A 26,535-nucleotide genomic window follows, 5' to 3' on the forward strand; every position below is an offset into this window, starting at 1 on the left:
CCCCGTGGGCGGCACCGATACGCGGAGGGACACGGAGGTCTCTTGGTGCCCGTGGCACCCTTTATTTAGGTTAAAAACAGCAGACACGACTCGGGCAATCCGGGATCCCCTCGGCTGCGCTTGCTCGGGGCTCCCCCCATGCTGCCAGAACGGTTGAAGGAAGCCTGGGACCTAGCTTGGGTAACCCTGAACCTGTCCCCACCCCAGGAGTGCTCACCTGTCCCCCCCATTGCACCTGCCCTGCACCTACCCAGATGTTCCAACCTTACCCCACACCTATCCGGATGTTCCAACCTACCCCACACCTACCCAGATGTTCTAACCTATGCAATACCTATCCAGATGTTCCAACCTGCCCCGCACCTATCCAGATGTTCTAACCTGCCCCGCACCTATCCAGATGTTCTAACCTGCCCCTCACTCCAGCTGTGCTCACCTGCCTCACCTCTCCCCCCAGCTGTACCAGTTCACTCCCATTCCCCTTGTCTGCAGTTACACTTAGGCCCACAGCTTCCCCTTCCTCCTCATTCCCTCTCACCTCCCTTCTCTCCTGCTCCCCCTGTGCCCACGGGCTCTAGCTGCCACCCCCCAGGCCTGGCCCTGACAATGGGGACTCCTGCCTCATGCTCTGCTTTTTATACAAAAATAGATAAATTAATATAAACTTAAACATTAAAATAATAATAATAATAATAAAAAGATATTAAATAGTGTCCTGTGTCACTGAGAGCCCCATGGCTGGGGGAAGCAGGTGCTGAACCCTGCAAGAGGGGCACTGCATCCAGGCAGCACTGAGGCACAGAGTCCCCAGAGCCAGGACAGTTCTGCTACAACACAGCCCTGGAAGACACAGGCTGAGGAACAGTAGAAGGGACCCCCAGCTTGTCAACCTGCTTTGGGGGACCTCCCTGGCACCCCCCCACCAGCTCCACTCTCAGTGTGGCTGGTTCAGCAGGACCTCAAGCCAGCACGGGCACGAGGTGATGAACTGCCGGGAATAGCAGGGTCCCCAACCCTTGGCAAAGCTGATGCGGATACTGTGGGGGTCACAGGGCCCCTCCCCAGGCAGCTGCCAGCCCCCTGTGCCCCCTGCCCACTCATAATCGAACACCTTTGCCGAGTAGCCGGGCAGCACCTTGAGGACAGGCAGCCCGGGGGGGCTCAGGGTGGGCGAGCTGACGAAGATGGGGTGCTCGCTGCGGTTGTAGGCCCACACCCCGCCCGGCTCCTGGCTCAGCTGCAGCCCCCGGCCGATCTTGCCCCGTGCCCGGCGCACAGCGCAGCTGCGGTAGGCGGCGGGCAGCTGTGCCAGGCAGAAGCCGCTGCCCCAGGGCAGCTCGCAGAAAACGTTCACCGACGCCTCGTGCACGGCGTACAGGCGGCCCACGCGCGTCCGGTACTCCCAGTAAGCCAGTTTGCACCAACAGCCGTCCTTGATGGTGCTCCATGAGAGACTGGTGTCTGGCAAGGGAAGAGCAGAGCTGTCACCAGCAGGATGTGACTGAGCCAAGCAGCTGGAAGGGCCAAGGGGAGTGGGCACAGAGGGCGTGTGAGGACAGATAGATGGACGTGGTGCACCAGGGATGCCTCAGTGCAGAGTCCTGTGCTGGGTGTGAGCCTCTGGAGCTGTTCCCAGTCCCCCAGTGCCATGGTGAAGGGCTGGGGCAGGGCTGTCAGGGGGGTTGGTCCCTGAGTGCAGGGGAAGGTGGGGCAGTGGCAGCTGGTGGCCTTGGTGGCCAGCAGCCAGGCAGGAGCTGGGGCTTTGTGCGTCAAGGCACATTGTGTGTGTCCCCATAGGCAGCGCTTCCTCCAGCAGGGAGCCTGGCGCTGCCAAAAATAACAGCAGCTTCAGTGGCGGGGGGGCGTCTGGGCCAGAGCGCTCCCCCAGCAGGAACCCCTCATCCCCTGTCGGAATCTTTTCCTCCTGCTGGGAGTGACTGCTGGCTCCATTCCCTGATTTTCATGTTCTGTCCCCTCCAATCTCTGCTCCTGACTCAGGGGTTCAGCCCTGCCCAGTGCCCTCCTGCCTGCTGGGTGTGGCAGAGGGCTGTGCCCTGTGTGTCTCCCAGTGTGCTGGGCCCATCTTACCGCACCAGTCCCCACCGTCGTAGCTGAACTCCATGAGCTGGGGCTCATCTGGCCAGGAGGGACCACAGGATGCCTTCAAGTACGGGGGTGGTGGGGTTTCTGCAGAGGAGAGAGAGGGAAATAGGAGGCCGGGAGTGCATCCTGCCCCCCTGGAGGCCTGAGGCAGCCCCAGAGAGCAGGGGTCAGAGCCTGGCTGGGAGAGGCAGCCTCCAGCGTTGCCGCCAGCACTCACCAGGTACAGCCAAGCGGCTGAAGTGATGGGGGTTGCAGCACAGCCCAGCCAAGTCCCCGCAGGCTCCCTGGCCCCCAGCACAGTAGCAGAGGTGCTTGAGCTCATGGGACTGGTGGAGGTCAGGCCAGCGGAAGAGGCGACAGAGCAGGACTTGAGGGGGGAGTCCCTGTTTGACCCCTCGTGGGTCCCCCCTTGGTGCCAGAACGCAGCCGGACTCCCAGGCACCCCGGCTCTCAACCACCTGCACCAGCAGCTCCAGCTCCTCATCCTTCAGCTTCTTGAAGAGAGCATGCACCGCTGGCTTGAGGGCAGCGGGGCCGTCCTCGGGGCTGGCTGCTGCACAGCGCTGCCGCCACAGCCTCCGCACCAGCCCGGCTCGGCGCGAACGGAACATGCCGTGGTCGTGGGGACCACCTGCAGGACGGAGACAGGCATCACCCCCCGTGCCCTCAGAGAGCTGTGGCTCCAGTGGGGTCCCTGTGCATCTTCCTGTGTCCACCCAGATCCCTGGCAAGGCTGCTTTGCCTGGATTTGCTGCTGGCATCCCCAAGGTCGCATCAGACACGATCCCAAAACCAACCCTCACTGCTGGGGAACCTGCCTGTGCTCCTGCCCACAGCAGCCACCCGCTCCCCCCTCACCCCCTGTCTGTCATGGGGCTGGGGAAGGGGTCTCTGCCGAAGAGGGGCTCACTCACGGTGGGTGGTGGAGGTGGGTGAGAGGCTCCAGGGCACTGCATGGGGCTGTGCTCTCGGGGCGGCCGGCACTGCTCTGCCCGTCATGCGTCACTGCCTGCACTTTTTCCTGTGCTCTCCCCTCCCCCGGACCTTCCCGTTTGGGGAATTCATTGATTTCCCTCATCCCAGCCAGCCCTGGGGCTGAGCCACCGCCAGGGCCAGCACATCAGGGCTACCACACCAGGACATGGCACAAGATGCGTGGGCTGCAGTGCTCAGGGATGCCCAGCACGGTGCTACCAAGGCAGCCAGGAGCTACCACAGACACCAGTGCACAGGCACAGGGCAGCGTCCAGCTGAGAGCTGATCTGGGCAGGGGGACACCACAAGGCAGAGTCTTTGCAGACCCCATCCCTACTCGTGCCCTCACATGGATCATTGCAAGGACCACCTAAGCCCTTCGTGGCATTTTGGACAAGGGTTTCTGTTGCTCCTCAGATCCTGACCTGGCCGGGGCCCCCCCGCGGGCAGTGGGTGAGGGTGGGAGCCTGCTCCACAACAAAGGAGCTAATGTAAACGGGACCCTTATCCCGCGCCGGGCCAGGCTTCCTGCTCCTGACTTCCCGCCGAGATAAGGGAGGCCACGCTGGCGCCAGCGCTGCTGCCGAGGACGGGGCATGCAGAGCTTCCCCCGCGCTGGGACCAGGCAGCAGCACAGGCAGCAGTGGGGCAGGGTGGGCTCGCAGACCCACAGCCACGACCTTTCCTGGAGCTCCCAGCCAGGCTGGGCCCATTGCAGATATTCTGCTCTAGCTGCTTCCCTCAGAGTGAAACAGGAAACAGCCAGGAGTGGGGGAGCAGGCAGGAGATGCAGAGAGCCCCCCACTCTTGCCCCTTGGCCCCAAGGGATGTGGGGACCCTCAGTCCTGGATAGGGGCAAGGGATGTGCTGGAGTGCCTTAGTGCTTCCCAGGGCTAGGATCAGGAGGTTTGGACACACACACACATACAGACATTGCCAGAGCTCTGCCCAAACAGATGCAACCAATCAGGCACTGCTCAGGTTTATTGGGGTCTCTGATCGGGGGCAGCACAGGCTGGAGCAGAGTGTCAGCGCCAGAGGTCCATCAGCTCCATCAGCACAGGGCAACAGGACAGTCCTGGGGAGGGGAGAGAGGCACAGGGGGTAACAATGCACTAACCAGTACCAAGGCCACACTCTCTCAACCCCCAAAACTGCCACAGCCAGGCCCTTCTCACTCCAGGAGCACCTTGGCTGGTTCTGTCACCCCCAAACACCACAGCCCAGCCCCTGTCACATTCCAAGCACCATGCCAAGTCAAGCTGCAGGCAGGTCACTCACCCACAGCACCAGGGCAGGCAGGGGCTGACGGGATCCTGGGACACTGGGAGGCTCCTTCCCTAGTCCAGCAGCTCACGGATGCACCAGCTGCAGAGAAGGAAGTAGAAGCATTTCCACAGAAGCCGCAGCAACCAGGAACCCAGGCGCAGCCCCAGGGAGGTGGCAGTGGGTGCTGGCAGTGCCAGGGCCTGTACCCGTGCCACCTGCTGGGGGGCACCCTGCAGACAGGCTGCCATGCTCCAGAGGAGGTGCATGGCCCATGAGGAATAAGCAGGATCTGACACAGTGGGAGAGGCAGCAGTGCTGACGTGTGGGGCCCTGGCAAGCACTGGAACCTGCCACATTCTCTGCATTTCCAAAACTCCTACAATAGTGGGTGCACGGACAGGGCACAACCTGGGGACCCTTTTGTTCCTCCCACTCCTGCCCCATGGAGCCCTCAGGGCTCAACAAGACCACGTGCCAGCGCAGTGCAGACTGCAGCAGGTTTATTTAGTGCTGACAGGCAGCAGCTTTATTCAGTGTCACTCCCAGCAGCATTCCAATGGAGGAGGCTCCCAGAATGTGGCCTTCACTGGCGGGAGGTGCGCTCCTCTTCCTCATTTTCCAGCTCATAGGCAGGCCTGTAGCTCTCCCGGCCCTGAGCATCGGTGCAGCGCAGAGCTGGGTTCTTCTTTGTGTTGGTCATGCTCCCCAGGGATGTGTAGCTGTGGAGGGAAGAAGCAGCTGCAGGACTGCAGCCAGGGCCACTGGCTGTGCATGTGAGAAGGGCAGCACTGGGCACTCACCCCCTGTCATAGAGGATACAGTAAGGGACAAAGAGCTTGCGCAGGAACTCCCAGATGTCCCGGTAGGTCCAGTCCTGCAGGCAGAATTGGGCAGGGATTGAGGCAGAGGCAAAAGGCTGCTCCCTTGAATCCCAGGGAAGCAAACCAGACCTTCCTGGAGAGCACCTGAGAGAGCCAGATGGTCATGAGAGCACCACCAGCCCTCCCAGCACCTCCCCAAACACAGGGCAACCCCCCAGCAGGCAAGAACAAGCCCTGCCCAACAGCACCCAGCAGCACCACTGCAGCAAGGGGCACCCACAGCTGCACAGAGGGGCAGCAAATACTCTGGGGGAGTGAGAGAAGCTGTCCAGGATGGGGGTGGATCACTGCTGGTTCCCAGCCCCATCAGATCCCCCTGCCAGGCCCTGTGGCGACAGCTCCAGCCCCACAGCAGGGTGGGCTCACAGACCACGTACCAGCAAGGGGTTCACCCGCATGTAAGGGGGCCAGTCGGGGTCTGTGGCACACATGGGGGTCAGGGTGCGTGAGTAGGGGTCCGTGCGCCGCGTTCCCATCAGGACAGCCTCCAGCTGGGGCTGCTGCTCCTTCAGCTGGACCAGGGCCTCCCGGATGGAGCCCTCCACAGTGCAGAGCTGGACCCCATACCTGCACAGGCAGGGTGGGCAGCTGGCTGCAGGCTGCACTGCACAGCCCCTGGGCAGCTGCCCACCCCGCTGTGCCTCCTACCTCTGCACTGTTGCCTGAATGAACTGCTCCATTTCAGGGAATGGGGACACAATGCGGATGTAGAGCACCTGCAGCTTCTCCTTCCTTGCTGGGAACCGCCTGCAGAGAGACCCAGTGCCGCTGGACTCTGACCCATGGCAAATGGAGGCAAGGCAGCGTCCAGATCCGACCAGCTAGAGCCCAGGAATCTGCTCATTCCCCCAGGGTGGAGCAATCAAGAGCCCCAGAGCCCTGGCCAGGGTCTGCAGGACCCCTGGGCCTTGCCCCAGCCTGGAGCCCCATGCGTGGGTACCTCTGCACAGCAGCATGGACGAGGTGCAGCAGGGCTGTGCAGTCCTTGCCCCCGTTGAAGCCCACGCAGAGCTGGACCAAGCTGTACTGGTCCAAAGCCTCCTCGATGGTCCTCAGGGCTGCTGCCACCTTCTGCCCCAGGGCCGAGCCTGCCAGGACAGGACAGTTGGTGCCTGCCCAGCTCATGTTCCCTTAGCACGGCCCCAGGGCCTAGGGCACTTCACCCTCTGGTACCACAGCCAAGAGCTTGTTCAGCCCAGGGACCTGGGCCACAACGTGACAGGGATCATGAGGACATGGGGAACTGTGGCACTGCAGCTACTGCTGCACACTGTGCTCTCAGACACTGCCACCACCAGCTCTGAGGTTACAGGTCCCATTCCCACCTGTATGGGATGAAGCCCACTGCAGCTGCAGCATGCCTCAAGCCTCCCAGCACACCACAGGCAAGCTTTGCTGCCAGGCTGGAGTTCCCACTGCCCCAGCCCTGTTAGGCTGCACAGAGCTGTGCTGCAGCACCTCTTCCCAGTACCTGACTCAGCCAGGCCATAAACCTCCACAGCTGCTGGAGAGACACAGTCTGTCACCAACGGCACAGCAACACCCGCTGGCAGCTCCCTCATCAAGAAGCCATACGCTTCCTCCAGGTCCTGCTCTGACTCTGAGTCCAGGGTCAGCTTCACACGGTAGTAATTGCTGGTCCAGTCTGGGTACGAGCCCAAGCTGACACGGCCCCGGAAGGCAGCATCAGCCCTATCCAGCACCGGCGTGATGAGCATCTCATCAGAAGCCACATAGACGGTGCGGGAGTGGAAATGGGTCTGTTTGCTGCGGAAGAGGTGAGCGAGGCCATCCAGGGCCCGCTCCATCAGCGCCGGGATGCCGGGGAAGATGTACACGTTGCGCACACTGACCAGCGGGTACTTGAAGGCGCTGCCCGTGTGCCTGTCCGTGCCGTAGTTGAGGCGGGAGGACTCGGGGATGCGAGCCAGCTTCATCTCAGGGCACTGCTCCTCCGTCTTGCCAAAGAACTTGTGCACCAGCGCCACCAGCTCGGGATGGAGGACGACCCGCTCCCCAAAGGCTTTAGCCACGGCCTCGAAGGTCACATCGTCGTGCGTGGGGCCGATGCCGCCCGAGGTGAGCACGTAGGTGAAGCGAGCAGCAAAGGCGGCCACCTCGGTGGCGATGGCCTCCACATCATCGGGCACCACGGAGATGCGGGCGACGCTCACGCCAAGCGCCCGCAGCCGCCGGCACATGAAGGACGAGTTCGTGTCCTGCGTGTAGCCCTGAGGGGACCGCAGACGCCCATGACAGCGGAGCGCCGCGACCCCACACCCCAGCCCGCCCCATGCCCGCAGCCCAGGCCCGTCCCCAGCCGCACCTTGAGAATCTCGTCGCCGATGATGATGATGCCGGCGGTGCTGGCGGATCCCTGGGTCACCGCCGCTGCCGGGCTCGAAGCGGCCATGAGGCGGCAGGCGGCAGCGCGCAAAGGCCCGCGCACCCTCCCCGCAGCGCGCAGCACCCCCCACATGGAGCCGCCCGGGCACCTTCGCACACCGCGACACCGCCCCGCAAGCTCATAGGCCGGCCCGCACGTCAGTCACTCGGCCCCGCCAGATCCCATTGGCAGAGAGGCGGGAACTGCGGGGACGGAACCATCGCAGGGCCGGGGAGAGGGGGGGTATCGGTGTAGCTCCATCCACGGCTTGCCCTCTCCGGTGAGCCCGGGGAGCCTCCCCCAGACCCCGGGCAGCCTCCTCGGGAACCCCCGCGGGACCAACTCCACGGGACCGGACCCCTTCGCCATCCAGCCCAGCTGCCCCCGGTAGTGCAGACAGACAGCTCCCAAACATCACTTTATTGAAGTTTTGGAGGCATCGCAACGAGAAGGACCCACGGAACCAGGGCCGAGCAGACAAAACGACACTCAGGCAGCGTCGAGGGTCAGGGGGTGAAGCCCCCCAGAAATGCCGAGAAGAAGGAGGAGAAAGGTGTTTTCTCAGAGTGGAAGGACTGAGAGCTTCGGCAGACCAGGGGCCACTCACTTTTCTGGCTTCTTGGGCAATGGCCGTCGGAAGAGCAGGATGTGGGGCTCTGCGGGGCAAAAGAGGGGGTCAGGCCGGGCCGCCTGGGCACCACCCGCTCCCCCGCGGGGCTCACCTGGCTCGTGGATCATGTAGTGCACCCAGCCCTGGCTCTGCTGCACGCCCAGGTTCCGCCACTCCGACTCCGACAGCAGGTGGGTCTTGGGCACCAGCTTGGCGATGTCCTTGGGCAGCATCACGTGCCTGTAGCCCCGCAACTCTCAGTCAACACTGGGGCACCCCCGACACCCCCTCATTCCCCACCGGAGAGCTATTACCGGCACCAGCGCCGTGACCCCATACAGAACCCTCACCGGGTCCCCCCGAGTTTCCAGGATAATTCCCCTCTTGCCTCACCAGCGACTCAACCCCCGCTCCCCTCCCACTCGCGAGCCGTTAATCCTACGCCACCGAGGCATTTCCCTCCCTCACCGCAGCAAACCTTAACCAAGACCCCCTCATCCTTATCAAGCAGGTGTTACCGGCACCCCTTCCCCGCTCCTTACCGGTACTCAAACTCCTCATCGTCGTACTTGTCCGAGTAGTAGATCTGTTTGTGCGCCATGACGGGACAGGCCCGCCGTACCCTGCCTCAGCAGCCGTTGGCGCCCCCCGCGGCGCTTTCAAACACCGCCGCCTCGCGCTCCCATTGGCCAGTGCCGCGCCGGGGGCGGGGCGGAACGGCTGCCCATTGGCCAGCGCGCGCGCTAGGCGGCGGGGCCGCCGCGCCGCTTCCCGCGGGCCGGGTGCGGCCGGTGATTGGCTGGCGTGGGGGTCACGTGGCGCGGGCGCGGCGGGGCCCACGCCGGAGGGGCGCGGGCCGGAAGTGAGTGGCGGTGAGGGCAGCGGGAGGGGGGGGGGAGCGGCGGAGAGCGAGGCCCGCGTGTGACCGATGGTGCCCGGTGAGCGCGCGCCGGCCGGGGCGGTGAGGGAGCGCGGACGGAGGAAGGGGTGGGGGGGACCCGCGTTAAAGGCCCGGGACTCCGGGCCAGGCCCCGCCGTGCCTCCCCCCGCGGCCGCTGTGTCGCCGGACTGAGGCCGCACCGCTCGCCGCCACTTCGCCGCCGCCGCTGCTTTCCCCGGAACGAGTTGTGGGGGTACTACCGCCGCCGCCGCTGCCCGTGCTGGGAGGGCCGAGCCGCCCTTCGCAGCTGCCTCGTTCGCCCGGTGTGGGGCAGGCCCGGACCCGGGGGCGGAGGAGCCGGTGCCGGGCCGTGCTGAGACCGGGGGTGACCCACCCGGTGTGGCGGCTGCTGCCTGTGCCGCGATGCACGGGAAGGACACCGGCTGTAGAGGCGCTGCACGGTCTGGGGACAACCCCGAGCCTGGCACGACCTCCGGCAGGGACGGGGCCCGGCTGGAGTTGGAGGGTTCCTCGTTCTTGCGGTGCTGGGCGCTGCCCTCCCGCCTTCTGTGCCTCAGAGTAAGGCAGCAGTGAGCACCTGGAGCGTACCCGGCTGCTGTGTAGCTGCTCCCCCTTGGAGATGTGTGTGTCTGCTCTCCAGCAGCGTGTTGTGCCCATCTGTTCTTGCTTCTGCCCCTGAATCTCTTAGATGGGGTCACCCACACAGATTGTAGACCACGGACACGGCTTCCAAGGAGAGCTGACCTGGGCCCTGCTTTGCCACGTTGGCGCTGCAGATGTCTGTGGGCAAAGGGTGCTTCTTTTCCGTGCTTGCCAGGGCTGCCCTGGTGCCAGCCTGTACCAGAGGGGCTGAAGATGCCATCTCCTCTCTGCCAAGCAGAGCTTGAGGATCCACCCACTGCTCTTTGGTGGGGGAATCCCCTCTGGAGCTGTGCAAAGCAGTGTTCCATCTTCGGGAGGGACACAAGTGGCCTTTGGTAAGGCTGAGCACTCTGGCTCTGGGTCCAGGTGTTCCTTCCCTGCCACCAGTCTTGGTGTCCTGGTCACCACCTCTGCTTGGCAGTGGCGTGGTGCTGCAGGGGTCAATCTGCACAGCCATGGCCAAGCACAGCCCTCCTTATCTCGCTGCTTTCTGAGCTGGTGGCGACAGCTGGCACAGGCAGATAAAGGTACAACTGCTGCCAAGCAGTAAATCATGGCTGCTGCCCTGCCCTGCTCCACCAGCCTCGGCTGGGCAGTGGCAGTGAGAGGAGTGGGAAGAGTGCTTTCCTTGCCTTGTTTTCCCCTCACAGAGCTTCCTGCCTCTGCCAGCTCACCCCTTGTAGACTCTTTCCATGACTTTTGTCTTCACCGGTCCCCTGGGAGGAAGGGACACAGCCCTGGGGGCTCTGTGTATAGTTTTGCATCAGGGTGCCAGCTGAAGGGGGTGCAGGAGGGGGCAGCTCTGCCCCCCTGGTTGCCTTTGCTCTCCCTCCTTGCGTGTGGCTTTCCTGTACTGGTTTTTGGGCTAGACAGGGTCACAGAGTGACTCTAGGCCCCCAATACCATCTGAACCAAGCAGTGCCAGGCTCAGCCTGGTGCTCCTGTCCCAGCACATCCCATCTCCATCTTCTTCCCAATGGCAAGAAGGCAGTTTCCAGATTTCTCCTACTCTTTGTGCCAGCAGCGTGGTACGGCAACCACAACCCCAACCACCTGTGGACAGCATGGAGGAGCAGGGTCTGCCTCTTGGCACCATGGCCACCTCAGCAGGCTGGGGCAGGGCTGCCTAACTCCCTGTTTGTCCCTGAACCACAGGTTGGAGTGCCAGACGAGAGGGGCTCTGTGTCTGCTCCCCGCCCGGGGCCTGCCCTGCCCTCCGCCGCCGATGGAGTATGTGGTAAGGACCTCGGTGGAGGGCTCAGTGGCTTCGGTGGTGGATCCTGCCTGCCTCCTCTGCCTTCTGGGAGGTCTCCAGCCTCTTCCCCACATCTGCACTGGGATCTCCTAACCCCCTTTCAGAGTGAAGGAGAGTAAATGTTGTTCAAAGCTGTTGTGATGAGTGGGGGAAAAAATCAGCTGTTGGCTGGATTTGAGTGTTCTCCTTTGCTTCCCCCCTGCCTGAGGTTCAGCATTGGACAGAGGGGGCCTCCTGCCCATGGTGAGGTTTGTATGTTTGTGTGGCCACCTGCACCTTGCTGCGATTTCTTGCCAAACCACTGGTGTGTTCCTGGCCTCTGCCTCAGCTCCCAGTTTTTTTCCCAGGGAGGATGTTGGTAGCAGAGCCCTGAGCATCCCCACTCTGCTTCTCTTCCTTGCCCCAGCTGCTGTGTGAATTCCCAGTCTCAGGTGCCTGAAAGTAGACCACATCCCTCTGTTCCTCATGATGCAGCTCTTTCTGTGGTGGCAGGGCACATGGAGCAGGACATGTCCCCAGAGCTCCTTGGGGGCAGTTGTTCCAGCTGCTCTGCTCATCCTCTGCTGCAGGGGTAGGAGCTCCTGGCATCTGCCTGGCAAGGGGCAGGGCTGCAGCCTGGGGATGGGGTTTGGGACTGCCTGTTGAGGCAGGGCTGGTGTTCTGTGCCTTTGCACATCTCCGGGTTTGCCTTGTGCACTCAGAGCCCGCTGTGGGGCAGCTCTGATGCAATATAGCTCTGATGGGGCTGGGGGGCTGTGATGGCAGCACCTCTGGTGTCCAAGAGCTGCCATGCATCTTGAAACAGGCTGTTACAGACTGGCCTCGAAGGTTCTGAGAGAATCAGGAATTACTCTAGCTAATAAAAGCAGAGATGTGTCTGTGACAGTGTTCACAGGGGTTTTTGGATTGGGGAAGAGACGAGGATCTGACTCCATGTTTCAGAAGGCTTGATTTGTTATTTTATGATATATATTACATTAAAACTATACTAAAAGATTAGAAGAAAAGGTTTCATCAGATGGCTGGCTAAGAATAGAATAGGAAAGAAAATGATAACAAAGGTTTGTGGCTCTTCTCTCTGTCCAAACCAGCTGGGCTGTGATTGGCCATTAATTACAATCTAAGATGAGCTAATCAAAGATCTACCTGTTGCATTCCACAGCAGCAGATAACCATTGTTTACATTTTGTTCCTGAGGCCTCTCAGCTTCTCAGGAGGAAAAATCCTAAGGAAAGGATTTTCCATAAAAGATGTCTGTGACAATGTGTCTGAGCAGGAGCTTCATCTGGGAGGCTCATGAGCCCTTTGCTGCCTGGAGGTGATGGCAAAGGGGCCAAGGACACCCTCCTGCCCCCTTGCAATTCCCTCCTGCTCTCATCCTGGGGAAGCATCAGGGCTCAAGAGCTGCTGTGCCAGGCAGGCCCAGGCCCACATCAACCATTTTGTCCATCATGGACAAACCCCAGTGCTCTGTGGCCCCTTGGTGCTGCCCATCAGGCTCCCCTGGCAGCAGGGCTGCACTGGCCCCTCACCGGGCCAGCAGCTTCCTGCCTCCGGGCTTCCTGCTTTTCTTTAGAGGAGTGCTGCTGCGGCCACAGGAAGGTCACAGCTCTGACTGAGCAGCCAGGGGCCCCTGGAGGGGACAGGCAGTGTGGAACAGCTAGCACGGGCTCTCTGTGCCTGTGGGACCAGGTGGCTGAGCTGGGGGGGCTTGCCCAAGGAGCTGCTTCAGTGATGGCCCCACTCGTGTGTGCCACAGCCTCTCATATCACAGAAGTGGCAATTTCCAGCCCTGTTGTGGCTTTCCCTGTCCCCATGGCATTGTACCAGGCTTTCTGTGCCTGTGGGACCCCCGTGGCTGAGCTGGTAGGCATGGCCAAGGAGATGCTTCACATGGTGCCACAGCCCCTTGCATCATGGAGGTGGCAATTTCCAGCCCTGATGTGGCTTTGCTTTCCCTGTCCCCATGGCAGTGTGCCAGGCTCTCTGTGCCTGTGGGACCACCGTGGCTGAGCTGGGGGGGCTTGACCAAGGAGCTGCTTCAGTGACGGCCCTACTCATGTGTGCTACAGGCCCTCACATCATAGAGGTGGCAATTTCCAGCCCTGTTGTGGCTTTCCCTGTCCCCATGGCAATGTACCAGGCTTTCTGTGCCTGTGGGACCACCGTGGCTGAGCTGGGGGGGCTGGCCTGGACAGAGCTGGGGGGCATGGCCAAGGAGATGCTTCAATAACAGGTTCAAATGGTGCCACAGCCCCTCACATCGCGGAGGTGGCAATTTCCAGCCCTGTGGTGGCTGTCCCTGTCCCCATGGCAGTGTGCCACGCTTTGTGAAGTGGGGCAGGCAGCTGCCGGTGCCAAGCGGTGCTGGGGGAAGGCTCCAAGCAGGGAGAGCCTTTTCCTTGGCCTGGGTTTACCCAGTTTTGGTTTGTGGACAGAGCATCTGGTGGTTCGCAAGGATCTGGCTTGTGATCCTGGGTTCTGTCTGAACTCCTTGCCCTATCCCAGAGGGGATGGGGGGAACTCTCATCTCTGAGTGGGGCCAGGGCTGTGGAGGGCAGCACAGTCGGGCTGGCTCGAGTTCCTGCTGCATGCAAGTGCGCCGAGGGTAGGACAACAAGGGAGAGCTGCCCCTGAGCCCCCTGATCCACAGGTGGGAGTTTCACCCAGCTCCCCGACGCTGAAGGGGCCAACTTTTCCTCCCCCCCGGCACGTTCCTGCCGCCCTCTCCCGCTAGCTCCGCCTGTGACCTTGATTTTTCTGCTCCAGATAAGCGCGGCGTCCCCACCCCTCGCCGGGAGCCCCTCCTGCGCTGCCGCCCCAGCCGCGGCGCAGCCGGGCAGAGCCTGCCCCGCCGCCTGTGAGTCAGCACAGCTCTTCCGATCAGCCGCAGCCCCTCCGTCTCTGCTCCCGGCAGGAGCAGCCGGCATGCGGGAAGCAGCAGCGATTCGCTGCAGCCTCTCCCACGGGCTCCCCACCGCGGCTGGGGCTTTGTGCTGAGCCCTGCCTTACCTGTATCCTGCTCCTGGCCGTCCTCTGTTCTCCCAGCAGCCCTCCAGGCAAGATCTGTGCTCTCAAAAGGACTGCATGTCCCCGTATTCCAGGAAGCTGCGAGCGCCGCTGTCATCTCAGCATCGCTGCTGCTCCCCCCGGCAGAGCCCGGCAAGCCAACAGCAGCTGCTCGCCGCCGGCACGTGGGTGGGGTGGCGCTGGCTGCCACACAAGGACCTTGTTCCCTCCTGGACAGTGCTCGGAGCAGGGCTGGGATGGGCTTGGATGCTCTCTGTGTCTGCCTCATCTCCGGGCTTTAAATATTCATGCTTTTGATTTCCTCTTAGCGGGCAGCGACGCAGGGGCTGGAGCGAGCTGTGGGGAGGAGGAGGGTGGCCGTGCCGAGCCCAGCAGCAGGGCAGAGGGAGCTGGAGCTGGATGAAGACAATGGGTTTTGTTGCTTGAGGACCTCCAGGCTGAGCCCAGAGCGTTCTGAGCTCCCCTCCCTGTGCCAGCAGCTCCACGGCCCCGTTTCCTCCCGGCTGTGGCGCGTTGCTCTCAGTCTGAACGGATCTGCACATCCTTCTGCTGCTGATCACGACTGATCAGCTGTGCCAGGCAGCCCCTGGACCCGCTGCCCGGCGTGCCAGGCCCAGCTCTCCCTGCCAGCCATGTGGGGCTGGCGTGGATCTAGCACAGAGTTCAGCCAAGGCTTCTGCTTGGGGGCAGCTTCCTGGCGGCTGCAGGCACTTGGACTCTCTGTGGGGCCCCTGTGAGGCCCAGCTGGCTGCATCCACCCTACTGCCACAGGGACAGGGCGCCTGTGGCCCTTCTCACCTGCCTCCAGCATGGATCTCCTGCAAAAGAGCAAATACAGCCACCTGAGGAATGAATCTGTCTCCTCTCCGGAGGAGGCCGTGGCAGGCCTGCTGCCCTCCCCAGTGGAGTCCCTTGCAAGCATGCAGTCTCTGCCTGATTCCCTGTCCTCCTCCCTCAGCCACGCTGCGCCTCTCGTGGAGCTCTCACCTGACTTGGAGGAGAGCCCTACCACCCTGTGCTCCTTCTTCCCCAAAATGGCCAATCTGAAGCTCTCCAATCCCGCCAACTTGCTCAGCTTGCGGGGCTCTGCAGCCAGCAGCAGCCCAGGGGAGCCTGGTGCCCCTGGGATGGCAGCACTAGTGCCAGGGGGTGGTGCCAGCCCTGGCTCAGGGAGACCTGTCACTGTCTGTTCCCAGGATATGAACAAGCTGAGCTGTGGGAAGAAGACGCGGGTGGAAGGCGGCCAGCTGGGGGGTGATGAGTGGACCCGCCACGGCAGTTTTGTCAACAAACCCACCCGTGGCTGGCTGCACCCAGATGACAAAGTCATGGGCTCTGGGGTCTCCTACCATGTCCGGGTGAGTGCTGGGGACGCTGGGAAGGGGCACTGTGGGGATTTGGGGACCTCCTGGTGGGAGGATGCACCAAGATCTTTGGGAGGGGTGGGGGACAGGACAGTGGGATTCCTGGGGAAGTTACTGCTGTGAGCTGGGGTGCTTGGGGGACAAATTCCATGGCTGGCCAAGCTCACCTCGCTCTCTTGCACAGTACATGGGCTGTGTGGAAGTGCTCCAGTCCATGAGGGCTCTGGATTTCAACACCAGGACACAAGTGACTAGGTGAGCTCTGCCTCTCCCCCAGGGGCTGCTCATTTTAGGGAGGGGTGAGGAAGTTGTCTGGGCCTTTCAGTGGGGGCCAGCAGCTGCTGCAGCCCATCAAACAGTAATTCCAGTGCACTTTGCCCACCCAAAGAAACTCTCACTTTGCCAGAGAGTTTCCACTTTGTCACCCTGTTTATCCTTTGCTGATCCCTGTGTCCCCACTGTTCCCAGTGCTGTGTTTGTTTGGGGGGGTCTTGGGGCAAGGCAGGCACTGTGGGGGCTGACATTTCACTGCACTCCCTGCAGGGAGGCCATTGGGCTGGTGTGTGAGGCTGTGCCTGGTGCCAAGGGAGCCGTGAGGAGGAGGAAGGTGAGGCCTGGCTGGGAAGCTGCAGGGGGAGTGTTTGTGGCTGGTTTGGGCACAGGGCCAAGGACCAGATCCCAGCCCAGCTGGCAGTGCTGTGCTGTGCTGGTCAGCCCAGGGCTCTGATCTCCAGGCTGAGGCTTGGGCCAGAGCCACAGGAGAGGACAAGGTGCCCATCTCTGCTGGCAGCAGTGGGATGTGCCCTGCCCTCCTGCTGCTGCGCTCTTTGGTCTGGGGAGCCCTTTCTCTACTCCACCATTTGCCCCTAGCCCTGCAGCCGCTCCCTGAACTCCATCCTGGGCAAGAGCAACCTGAAGTTTGCAGGCATGCCCATCACCCTGACCATCTCCACCAGCAGCCTCAACCTCATGGCCTCAGACTGCAAGCAGGTGAGAATGGGGAAGGGTTGGTTTGGACAAGCAGGAATCCTCATGTAGCTCAGATCTTGCTGGGGCAGGGGGTGGCCCCAGCCTCCCCAGGGAATGTCTGCATGGGCTGTGAGATGAGTGCTCACCTTCCCACAGTCCCTGGGGCTGAAGAGGTGAGAGGAATATCCTGTATGCTTTGTGGGATCTCTCCCGGAGACTGTGAGACCCAAATCCCCTTGATCTCCTGGTTTTGACCCCAGTCCTGGTGATGTCCCAGTCCTTTTCCTGGTGGTCTGTGGCTCGTAACCAGGGCTCTGGAGGATTTTGAGCCCCCATGGCAGGTCAGCCCTGGGGAGGAGCAGGATTTGCCACCCGTGGGTGGGTGACAAGGCATTCCTGGCTGTGTCCAACAAGCTCTCCTCCTTGCAGATCATCGCCAACCACCACATGCAGTCGATTTCCTTCGCATCAGGGGGAGACCCGGTGAGTACCTGCAGGATCCCCATCTGTGCCCTCTGCCCAGTGCTCCCCAGCTGCCCCAGCCTCACTGCTGCTGTCTCACCCACAGGACACAGCTGAATATGTTGCCTACGTTGCCAAAGACCCCGTCAATCAGAGAGGTGAGGGTGCTGCAGGGGTCCTCAATGCCAAAACCCCACTTTGGAGGTGTTCAGGGTCAGCTCAATGTAGGGGGGAGCTGGGTGACCCCTAAGAAAGCTCTGGGGTGTACAGGGCAGGCTCAGGTCTGGAGAACCTTGGTGCTGGAGTTGCGCAATCCCAGCCCTGTGTTTCCTATCCAGCCTGCCATATCCTGGAGTGTCCTGAGGGCTTGGCCCAGGATGTGATCAGCACCATCGGGCAGGCCTTTGAGCTGCGCTTCAAGCAGTACCTGAAGAACCCTCCAAAGCTGGTGACCCCCCACGACAGGTCAGTGTGACAGTGTTCACAGGGGTTCTTGGGTCATGGAAGAGATGAGGATCTGACTCCATGTTTCAGAAGGCTGATTTATTATTTTATGATATATATTACATTAAAACTATACTAAAAGAATAGAAGAAAAGGTTTCATCAGAAGGCTGGCTAAGAATAGAATAGCAAAGAATGATAACAAAGGTTTGTGGCTCAGCTCTCTGTCCAAGCCAGCTGGGCTGTGATTTGCCATTAATTACAAACATCCAAGATGGGCCAATCACAAATCCACCTGTTGCATTCCACAGCAGCAGATAATCATTGTTTACATTTTGTTCCTGAGGCCTCTCAGCTTCTCAGAAGGAAAAATCCTAAGGAAAGGATTTTCATAAAAGATGTCTGTGACAGGTCAGAGAAGGGTGGTGTGACAAGGAGGAAGGTGGTTCTGGAGAGGAGATGCAGCCCTGGCTGCTGTCACAGGCTTATCTGTGCTGTGCTCCCCCAGGATGGCAGGGTTTGATGGCTCTGCCTGGGATGAAGAAGAGGAGGAACCAGCCCCAGATCACCAGTACTACAACGACTTCCCTGGCAAGGAGCCTCCCATTGGGGGGGTCGTGGACATGCGGCTGCAGGATGGGGCAGCTCAGACCCCAAATCACTTGGGTGCCACACTGGTGAGGCTCTGGGCACATCCTCTCGGGGAGGCACCATCTGATAAGGGAGATGTAGGGACCCTGAGTGGGCCATGGGCTCTGCTGAGGGTTATTTGTGCCTCCCTGGTGTCTCTGGGGTGTGGGGAGCAGGAAGGGGGGTGAGCAGGAAAAGGGGATGGGGGCTCATCTCTGCCTCTCCCTGCAGCCTGTTGGCCAATCCGGTGGGGAGTTTGACGCCCAGAAGCAGCACGCTCCTGCCCAAGGTAATGTGGTGGGTGTCTCCATCCTCTCCCATGGGCCCCCAGTGCTCTGATGGTGGGGGGCCAAGGTGGGCTGAAGCCCACCCTGCTGACCACAGTGCTCCTGCTAGCAGGGAGAGAGAAGTACCCAGCTCCAGCAGGCACGGCTGGGCGCACAGACCTCTTTGATGACCCGTCCTACGTCAACGTGCAGAACATAGACAAGACAAGACAAGCTCCAGCTGCCAGCACCCCTGCCACGGCCAATGGCAGCACACAGAGGGACCTCTTTGACATGAGTGAGTGAACAGTGCCTGCAGCCAGGGCTGTGTAGAGGTGGCTCTGGGATTGGTCATGGTCCCCCTGCTCTGCATTAGGAGTCTCCTCAAGCCAGGTCTCATAAGCTCTTAGAGATCTATTTCACACCCAAGATAGCTCAGCTACCTTAGAAGGCATAAAAGCAGCAAAATGGCTTCTGTGGTAGTGCTGGAAACAAAATGTTTTCATAGGCAAAATATCAAACTCTTTACAGAGAAAAACCAATCCAAGTACAAGAAGCCATCCTGCCCCTAGTAAAACACCTCCCAAAAGCAATTAATTTCTTTGTTCTCTTCCTAGTAAATTGCCCAAGCAAGACTTTTTAGCTCCTGTCCAATTAGCTATCCTTAAGTTTGAAGTCCTCCAAGTCCTATGAGATGCCTTTTCACTTAATCCAAAATAGAAATTTCCTTTTTAAAGGGACAAAGGATGGTTTTGTCACTCCCTCACCAAGAGGCACATTCCTACAAAGCTCCTCTGTCCTTGCAGAGCCCTTTGAAGATGCCCTGCGTGTGCCCCCCTCTGTGCCTGTGGGGCTGCCCCCTGCCCAGGTTGTGGCCTCCATGGAGGAGCAGCTGAGGAGGGAGCCCTGGTACCACGGCAAAATGAGCCGCAAGGAGGCCGAGAAGCTGCTCAAGGTCAACGGGGACTTCCTGGTGAGGGAGAGCACCACCACCCCGGGCCAGTATGTGCTGACTGGCTTGCAGGGTGGGCAGCCCAAGCATCTGCTGCTCGTGGATCCCGAGGGAGTGGTGAGTCCATGTAGGGGATGGAGATTGGGGCAGCACGGGGTGTCCTAGGGGTTATCAGAGCCTCCAGAGCACTGGGGTTCTGCACTGCTGGGCTGGCTTTGGGGATGGGCAGAGCATGGGTTGGAGCCTGCAGTGCTAGCTCTGTGCCCAGCCCGTGCCAAGGGGGGTGGTAGCTGTGGCCTCACATGGGCACTGACAGCATCCTGAGCACCCCTGTTCTGTCCCCCCAGGTGAGGACAAAAGATCATCGCTTTGAGAGCGTCAGCCACCTCATCAGCTACCACATGGACAATCACCTGCCCATCATCTCAGCCGGCAGTGAGATGTGCCTGCAGCAGCCCGTGGAGAGGAGACTGTGAGCGCCCAGGGCACCCCAACGCGCAGCCCTGCGCCCTGTTCCGTGCCCCAGGGAGCCCTCAGACTCTCCAGGTGCTCCACCCGGACTGAGCATGGACTTGCCTGAGGACAGGGCCTCTCTCCTTTCACCACGTGGAGCTGGTGGCCATGGGGGGCTCAGGCTGTGAGTGCCTGCAGGGCAGGGAATTGTTCCAGCCTTTGCAGAGCAGCTCAGCTCCTACCAAAACCCAGCCTGTTCTTGTGCTCACCAGCACGGGCTCAGGACTGGCAGAGCTGAGCCCCCCTGAGCCAGAGGCAGCCTGTCCTTATCTCTGGCCCCTGGGCCAAGGAGGGGGCCCGTGGGGGGCTCTGCTCCCCCAAGCACGAGGCCCTCGACTGTACCGGATCACTTTACGTGTTAACTCTGTGCCTTGACCCTGCAGGTCCCACACTCTTATGCAAGGGCAGGGGCTGGTTACAGAGCCTCCCCCGTGCTCCCAGCACCCTGTACCCCCTCCGTGACATGCTTGTGCTCCAGGACACGTTGCCACCATGTCCCCTTCCCTCCATGCCCATGCCGGCTGGGCAAGGGCAGCTCCGGGCAGCCCCGGGGGGTTGGCGGGAGGACCCCCCTGCATGCACAGTGTAACTCCCCCAAGCCAAAGCGCAGCCTCGCAGCCCCTGCCCCGCTATACCAAAGGAACTGGCGGTTGTATTAAAGTTGGTATTTCTCTAGGTCCTGCCTGGTGTGAGCTGGGAGGGGTCGCGGTGTGAGCTGGGCGGGTGGTTCCCCCCCGGCCCTCGTTCGTGGTTTGTCCCGTCTGGTCACCCCCCCATCCCCTCCAGCCCCCCCATCGCGCTGCATTTGGTTTGGTCCGACGGGTGGTGGGGCGGGAACCTGCGGTGATTGGCAAGTCTCGCGCACGTTGCCTCGCCCACCGCGCGCTGTGATTGGCCCCGCGCGGGTTCCGGTTCCGCTCGGGCCATGGCGGCGACGCGCGCGCTGTGAGGGCTATGGCGGCCCCTCACGCAGAGAAGCTGGAGGGAGCGGTCCCGGCCCCGCCGGCCCCGCCGGGGCCCCCGCACCCCGCTGGCAGCGCTGCCGCCGGCGGGCCCGGCCGGAAGCAGGGCAAGGCAGGTGAGCACAGGGGGAACCGGGAGCGGAACCGGGAGCGGGGTGGGTGGGGGTCTCCCTGGCTCCGCTGACGCGGCCTCGCTTGTCCCCGCAGGGCTGCAGATGAAGAGCCCCGAGAAGAAGCGGCGCAAATCCAACACGCAGGTAGGGCCGGGCTCGGGGCGGCGCGGGGGCCGGGGACGAGCCGCAGCAACCCTGACCGCCACCTTCTCCCCGCAGGGCCCTGCCTACTCGCACCTCTCGGAGTTCGCCCCGCCGCCCACCCCCATGGTGGATCACCTGGTGGCTTCCAACCCCTTCGAGGATGATTTCGGGGCCCCCAAGGTTGGGGCGGCGCCCGCCCCGTTCCTGGGCAGCCCGGTCCCGTTCGGCGGTTTCCGCATGCAGGGGGGGATGTCGCCGCAGGTGCCCCCCGGTTACGGCGGGGGTCCCCAGCCCCTGCGGAGGCAGCCGCCGCCGTTCGCCCCCGGGCAGATGGGCCCGGCCTTTAGCATGCCCCCCCAGAATCCAAACTACGTGCAGCCGGGGGGCTTGAGCTTCGGCGGGCAGCCCTTCAGCCAGCCCCTCGGACAGAACTTCAGCCCCCCTATGGGGCAGCTCATGCAGGGGCCCGTCGGGGGCTTCGGGCCCATGATGTCCCCCACTATGGGGCAGCCCCCGCGGGGGGAAATGGGACCAGGGCCAGCCCTCAACCCCCCCGGGGGGCCAGCGGTGCCTCAGCGCTTCAGCCAGCCCAGCAACCTCTTTGGACAGTCGCCCATGCAGCGCCCCGGGCAGAACATGCCCCCGCTGCCCCCCACGGCCAGTCCCTTCCCGGGGGCGGATCCCGGCTTCCCCGCCAGCAGCGAGGAGGGTGGCAAGAACCCTCCCCCCAGCACCTTCGCCCCGGAGCAGCACTCGGGCTCGCCCGCCACCGTTAACGGGGCACAGCCCGGCTTCGCCCCCAACAGCGGCGGCCGCGGCGCCGGCACCCCCGAGAGCAACAGCCTCCCCCTGCCGGCCCCCGGCAAGGCCGGCAGCGCCTCGGGCCACCAGCCGCCCCCGGGGCTCGTCTACCCCTGCGGGGCCTGCCGCAACGAGGTGAACGACGACCAGGACGCCATCCTGTGCGAGGCCTCCTGCCAGAAGTGGTTCCACCGGGAGTGCACGGGCATGACCGAGAACGCCTATGGGCTGCTCACCACTGAGGCCTCCGCCGTCTGGGCCTGCGACTTCTGCCTCAAGACAAAGGAGATCCAGTCAGTCTACATCCGGGAGGGCATGGGACAGCTGGTGACCGCCAACGACGGCTGAGCCGCCCTTCAGCCGCCATGTACAGCTTTCCCCACACTGATTTAGGACCAAACACCCGTTTTTTGTAGCTGTCGCCCCTCCCTGCCAGCCAGAGAGCTGCTGCTATGCGCTGGCTGTGGCTACTCACCGGGCACTGCCTGGCACCGGGACATTCCAGGGGACCGGAGACGGTGCTGGCCATGCCGGTGTCAGCCCTTTGCTGTGGCCCCGCTGTACCGGCTCACTGAGGGCTGGGGCTTCCTGGTGCTCCACAGTGCCCCCTTTTGGGTCATTACCCTTGTGGGGGGCACCTCCCGGGATGTGCAGCGCTCCTGGTGCCCCCTTCCACATTCACGGGACAGTCCCGGTGTCCCCTGCTCCGGTGCTCGGGATGCTCCCGGTACTCGCTCCCCACCCCAGATCCGTCCGTTTTAGCCAACCGTTAATTGAAATTTTTGTACCGTCGTTATAAAACTCTGAAACGCGCGTGTCGGTGTCTGTCCGGTACCGGGTTGGGGGGGACGGGTGTTCGATACCGGCCGCTGGTCCCGCCCCCTCCTCGCGACGCTGCGCCGCCGGCTGTGATTGGCTGCCGCTGTCACGTGCGCGGGGGCGGTGGCGGCGGCCCCGGGGAAAGTTCCCGGCAGGACGCGGCGGGCGCAGGTACCGGGAGCGGCGGGAGCGCTGCCCCAGCCGGGCCCAACCGAGCCAGGACGGGGCTGAGGGCGCGGGCACAGCTCGGAGAGGCCGTGGGGAGCGGAGAGGAGGGGGTTGTCAGCACCGGGGCCGGTTCTGAGTCCCGGACGGGGAAGTGGGACGGGCAGAGAGGGGCGGGGGCTGCTCGAGACCCCCCGTCCGGTGCTGCCGCTTTGCTGTGGGGCGGTGGGATCCCGACCGGGGCCCCTGGTTCCCCCACTCCGGGCCCTGCGGCTCCCGTCCACCTGCTGGGTCGCATCACCGGCTATAAATACCCCGCGGCAGCAGCTGGTGGCAGGGGGGAGCAGCCCAGAGCCGGTGCACCGGGACGGCTCCCTGAAAACTTCCCAGCTACAGGCTGCAGGGACGGGCTGGCACCGGCACTGTGTCTCTCCCAGTCACATCCAGCCGGTCCTGGGAGCTGGCTTGTGTCCCACTGTCCGTGTGTCCGCCCGTCTGTCCCTTTGCAGGTAGCGCTGGACTGTCCCTATGGCGGAGAAATTGGATTCCCGAGATTCAGAGAGCAGCTGGGTGCTGGCGGGCAGTGAGGTGAGGGCTTGCAACCCCCCTCACTGCTTGAGATCTCCAGGGCTACATCCTGACCCCATGCCTTGGGGGCAGCCCCCCAGAGCTGGAGACCCCCGGGCACACCCACAGTGCCCACCTGGGGCTGCAGGCAGAGTGGGCACTTGGAGGTCAGGGCTAAAGGTGTCCCCCTATGCACCCCCTCCCCCAGGGTCTGCCCATTGACACGGTGGGCCCAGAGCAGGACTCAACCTCCCACGGTTCTGACGATGAGGAACCAGAGGAGGAGGAGGAGGATGAAGGCACCCAGGACACAGTCACAGGCAGGCAACCACCAGGGAGGGGTATGGGGCGAGCCTGGTGTCACCTTCCTGGTGTCTCATGACCTTGCTCTGCCTCTCCCCAGCTGTGACTGCCAATGGTGCCACCACCGTCCCCAGGCAGAGCTTGTGCCCTGAGGGCAGCGAGCAGGGGGTGAGTCAGACCCGGGGGCTGGGGGTGAGCTGGAACTGCTGGGCTGCTCCCCACACAGGGATACCCCAGTGCCTGTGTCTGCAGGAGCCAGAGCAATGTGAGGACTCCAAGGCACGGGCAGAGCCTGCCCTGGATGGCTCTGCAGAGCCCAGCGTGTTGGAGGGCGATGAGCAGGAGGAGCTGAAGGCTGAGGCTGAGCCACAAGCCCACCCTGACACCCCCCCAGCAGGTCAGGCCTCACAGGGGGCTGGCCTGGGGGAATCTCTGCTGGCAGTATTTAGGTGTAGACCCTCTGGAGGTTCCCCCATCTCCCTCTAGGGCCAACAACAGAGGACATGTCCTGCACCAGCAGTGACGACAACATGGAGGGGCTGCGGTGGCGGCCAGGCCACAAACCCCATCCTGAGCCTGCCACTGTCACACCTGCCCCACAACGGGGGACACCAGACACTGGTGATGATGGGCTCAGCATGAGCACCTACCTGCTGGGGGCCTTGGCCGTGGTTGTTGTGGGGCTGCTGATCATCACTGGTAAGTGGGGTCCCAGTGGCCAAGGCCCAAGGGACAGGGTGAGGTCCAGATGTCCCCTCATTGTCCCCTCCTCTCCCCAGGTGGTATCTACGACGTGGCAGATGGTGAGTAGAGGTTACAGCCCGCTTGGGCAGGGGGACATCTCACAGCAGCCTGGACATTCAGACCCGTATCCTTCTCTGCAGGCCCTGTGGAGAGTATGGGGAGCTGGGACGTGGCTGCTGGGGAGCAGGAGTCACTGCTGTCCATAGACAGCAATGTAAGGAGGGGTCTTGAGCAGGGCTGAGTGAGGGCAGGTGTCCTCAACACCCCCAGGGCTCCCAACCTTCCTGTCCTCCAGGACTCCCAGCAGCAGCAGCCCCCTCTGCCCGATGATGGGGGCCCTCAGAGCATGCAGTCCATGAGCCAGCTCCTGGACAAGCTGGCCAAAGAGAACCAGGAGATCCGGCTCATGCAGGCAGAGCTACAGGTTGGTGCCCAGTACCACATCTCTGTGCTGCATCCCAGTGCTGCTCTCCTGCTGCCACCTCTCACAGCCTCCCACCCCTGCCCCAGGCCCACAAGGAGGATCTGCAGGCGCTGCTGCACAAGAGCGAGGGCGAGGCAGCGGCAGCCGGGGCGCAGCAGCAGAGCCTGGCCACGGAGAACGCGCGGCTGCGCGCGGCGCTGGAGCGGGAGGTGACGGCGCTGCGCCAGGCCCAGGCTGAGCTGCGGCGCCTGCAGGCCACGGGGAGCCCTGGCAGCCCCAGGGAGCCACGGGCAGAGCAGCCCCGTGCCACGGGTGTGCCAGGGCACGGCAAAGCCGCGGCACGGCAGCACAGCAGCCTGGACTCGCTGCGGCAGGAGCTGGCGGACACCCTGGACCGTGTGCGGGGCTCTGGGGATCTCAAGGGGCTCGTGGAGGAGCTGAGCGCCCTGGAGCAGCACCTGGCCCAGGTGCTGGAGGCAGACAGGTCCTTCTCCACACCCTGGAAGAAGCCATCCAAGGTGGAGAAGGAGAGCAAGTGGCACAAGCAGCATGGTGCCAGGGGATCCCCCCATGAGCAGGAGAGGAGAGAGCAGGGCAAGCCCCACAAGAAGGAGCCCCGAGCCCCCCATGAGCACAAGCCAGGCAAAACCTGGGGGAAGCCATCTCACAGCCACCCCCGGCGTGATTCCCACGACCTGCCCTGGCTCAAGCGGTACCGGGCACCCCAGGGCTGCTCTGGGGTGACTGACTGTGCCCACAAGGAGGGCCGGGAAGTGCTGGGGGTTGCCCTGGAGCCGGTGCAGAAGGTGCAGTTCCTGCAACTGCTGGAGAGCTTCATGGGGCAGCTGGGCTTGGGGAGACAATTTGGGAGGTTGGCACCGCAGCTCGATGGCGCCTTCAGGGCCGACGGTGTCTTTGCCCACGACCGCCTGCGGTTCGTGGATTTTGTGGATGATGTGGAGGATCTGCTGGAGGATGTGGCGTGGCAGGAGCAGGGTGACAAGAAGGCGGCTGACGGCTTTGAGGAGTTCATGCTGCGGCACTACAGTGGGTGAGCTGGGGTGGGCAGTGCCAGGGGTCCCCAGGGATTCCCTCCCACTGCTGCCCATCACATTTTCCCTTCTCTTGCAGCACCTCCGGGAACATGTGGAGCCAGAGAGCCCCAAGGCAGCATGGCACACGTGGGTAGAGCCAGGGGGGCATTTGTGTGCCAGCACTCCCACACAAGGGCTCCCCACATGCTGTTTATGGGGTCTAGGGGTGCCCACACCCTGTAGGGCCAAGTAGGGCCACATCCCTAACCAAATGCACTGTGTGACGCTGCACTGCCACCTTGAATAAAGTCACTGCTGGGCAGAGCTGTGTAGATGTGGGGAAAATGGGGGTGGGGGAAAGGGAGGTGCTGAGAGAAGAGGGCTGGAGAAATGGGGGTTCAGAGGAGGAATAGGGCGTGTAAGGGGAGAGCAGAGGGGACTCAAGTGCTGTGGGCAAAGAAGGTGCTGTGGGAGGGGAGGAGGAAGGGCTGCTGGGGGAGAGGGAGTGCTGATGAAAAGGCAAGGCAGAGAGGAATGTGGTGTGTTGGAGGGGAAGGGGGTTCCTGGGGGAGAAGAAAAGGTATTGGGGGCACTGGGGGAAATTTATTTAGAGAAGGGAGAGGGGAGTGCAGGAGGAAGTGAGGAACAGTTGAAAAAGTGGGGTGCAGAGGGGGACATAAGGATGTTGAGGAGGAAGGGTGCTCAGAGAGAAAAGAGGGTACTGGGGGAAATGGATGCTGGCAGAAAGCGGGGTGCAGAAGAGGAGTAGGGATTGTGGGGGGAAGAGTGCTGGGGAAATGCAGATGCT

At 62.5% G+C, this 26,535-nt stretch overlaps 6 protein-coding genes across 14 annotated transcripts; 3 read left to right on the forward strand and 3 right to left on the reverse strand.

The window, feature by feature from the left end:
* Positions 1-37: 37 nt before the first annotated feature.
* On the reverse strand, positions 38-3,683 carry LOC102068910 (mothers against decapentaplegic homolog 6). Its single transcript, XM_014272941.3, has 4 exons — positions 3,018-3,683; positions 2,321-2,734; positions 2,089-2,187; positions 38-1,461 (listed from the first exon to the last, which is right to left on the reverse strand). Exons 1-4 carry the CDS (start codon positions 3,100-3,102, stop codon positions 935-937), a joined length of 1,125 nt encoding a protein of 374 aa, XP_014128416.1. The 5' UTR covers positions 3,103-3,683; the 3' UTR covers positions 38-934.
* Positions 3,684-4,832: 1,149 nt separating this feature from the next.
* FLAD1 (flavin adenine dinucleotide synthetase 1) lies at positions 4,833-7,772 on the reverse strand. The gene is given in 8 exon segments (XM_074529597.1): positions 4,833-5,066; positions 5,148-5,221; positions 5,606-5,795; positions 5,877-5,975; positions 6,169-6,316; positions 6,700-7,459; positions 7,555-7,716; positions 7,719-7,772. Coding segments are annotated over 8 exon segments (1,608 nt in total). The 5' UTR covers positions 7,758-7,772; the 3' UTR covers positions 4,833-4,930.
* A 245-nt stretch (positions 7,773-8,017) lies between these two features.
* CKS1B (CDC28 protein kinase regulatory subunit 1B) lies at positions 8,018-9,065 on the reverse strand. Its single transcript, XM_074529599.1, has 3 exons — positions 8,767-9,065; positions 8,337-8,464; positions 8,018-8,270 (listed from the first exon to the last, which is right to left on the reverse strand). Exons 1-3 carry the CDS (start codon positions 8,823-8,825, stop codon positions 8,218-8,220), a joined length of 240 nt encoding a protein of 79 aa, XP_074385700.1. The 5' UTR covers positions 8,826-9,065; the 3' UTR covers positions 8,018-8,217.
* SHC1 (SHC adaptor protein 1) lies at positions 8,977-20,326 on the forward strand. 8 transcript variants are annotated; one of them, XM_074529587.1, is made up of 14 exons: positions 9,058-9,086; positions 10,923-11,004; positions 15,249-15,410; positions 15,601-15,671; positions 15,960-16,023; positions 16,287-16,406; positions 16,815-16,868; positions 16,954-17,005; positions 17,186-17,312; positions 17,799-17,967; positions 18,152-18,209; positions 18,317-18,484; positions 18,993-19,255; positions 19,486-20,326. In XM_074529587.1, exons 2-14 carry the CDS (start codon positions 10,993-10,995, stop codon positions 19,612-19,614), a joined length of 1,449 nt encoding a protein of 482 aa, XP_074385688.1. In that variant the 5' UTR covers positions 9,058-9,086; positions 10,923-10,992; the 3' UTR covers positions 19,615-20,326. The 8 variants fall into 8 exon arrangements, with proteins under 8 accessions (XP_074385693.1, XP_074385688.1, XP_074385689.1 ...); XM_074529588.1 differs by having other exon boundaries at positions 18,320-18,484; XM_074529590.1 differs by lacking the exon at positions 9,058-9,086 and adding an exon at positions 9,101-9,162.
* Positions 20,327-20,532: 206 nt separating this feature from the next.
* Positions 20,533-22,484, forward strand: PYGO2 (pygopus family PHD finger 2). Its single transcript, XM_074529598.1, has 3 exons — positions 20,533-20,729; positions 20,821-20,870; positions 20,946-22,484. Exons 1-3 carry the CDS (start codon positions 20,606-20,608, stop codon positions 22,017-22,019), a joined length of 1,248 nt encoding a protein of 415 aa, XP_074385699.1. The 5' UTR covers positions 20,533-20,605; the 3' UTR covers positions 22,020-22,484.
* Positions 22,485-22,582: 98 nt separating this feature from the next.
* Positions 22,583-26,049, forward strand: PBXIP1 (PBX homeobox interacting protein 1). 2 transcript variants are annotated; one of them, XM_074529585.1, is made up of 11 exons: positions 22,583-22,661; positions 23,165-23,243; positions 23,431-23,542; positions 23,626-23,693; positions 23,763-23,922; positions 24,012-24,224; positions 24,305-24,328; positions 24,410-24,483; positions 24,565-24,693; positions 24,780-25,744; positions 25,825-26,049. In XM_074529585.1, exons 2-11 carry the CDS (start codon positions 23,184-23,186, stop codon positions 25,880-25,882), a joined length of 1,863 nt encoding a protein of 620 aa, XP_074385686.1. In that variant the 5' UTR covers positions 22,583-22,661; positions 23,165-23,183; the 3' UTR covers positions 25,883-26,049. The 2 variants fall into 2 exon arrangements, with proteins under 2 accessions (XP_074385686.1, XP_074385687.1); XM_074529586.1 differs by having other exon boundaries at positions 23,778-23,922.
* Positions 26,050-26,535: the final 486 nt, after the last annotated feature.

Source organism: Zonotrichia albicollis, chromosome 30, assembly GCF_047830755.1.
Source record: "Zonotrichia albicollis isolate bZonAlb1 chromosome 30, bZonAlb1.hap1, whole genome shotgun sequence".
NCBI lineage: Eukaryota > Metazoa > Chordata > Aves > Passeriformes > Passerellidae > Zonotrichia > Zonotrichia albicollis.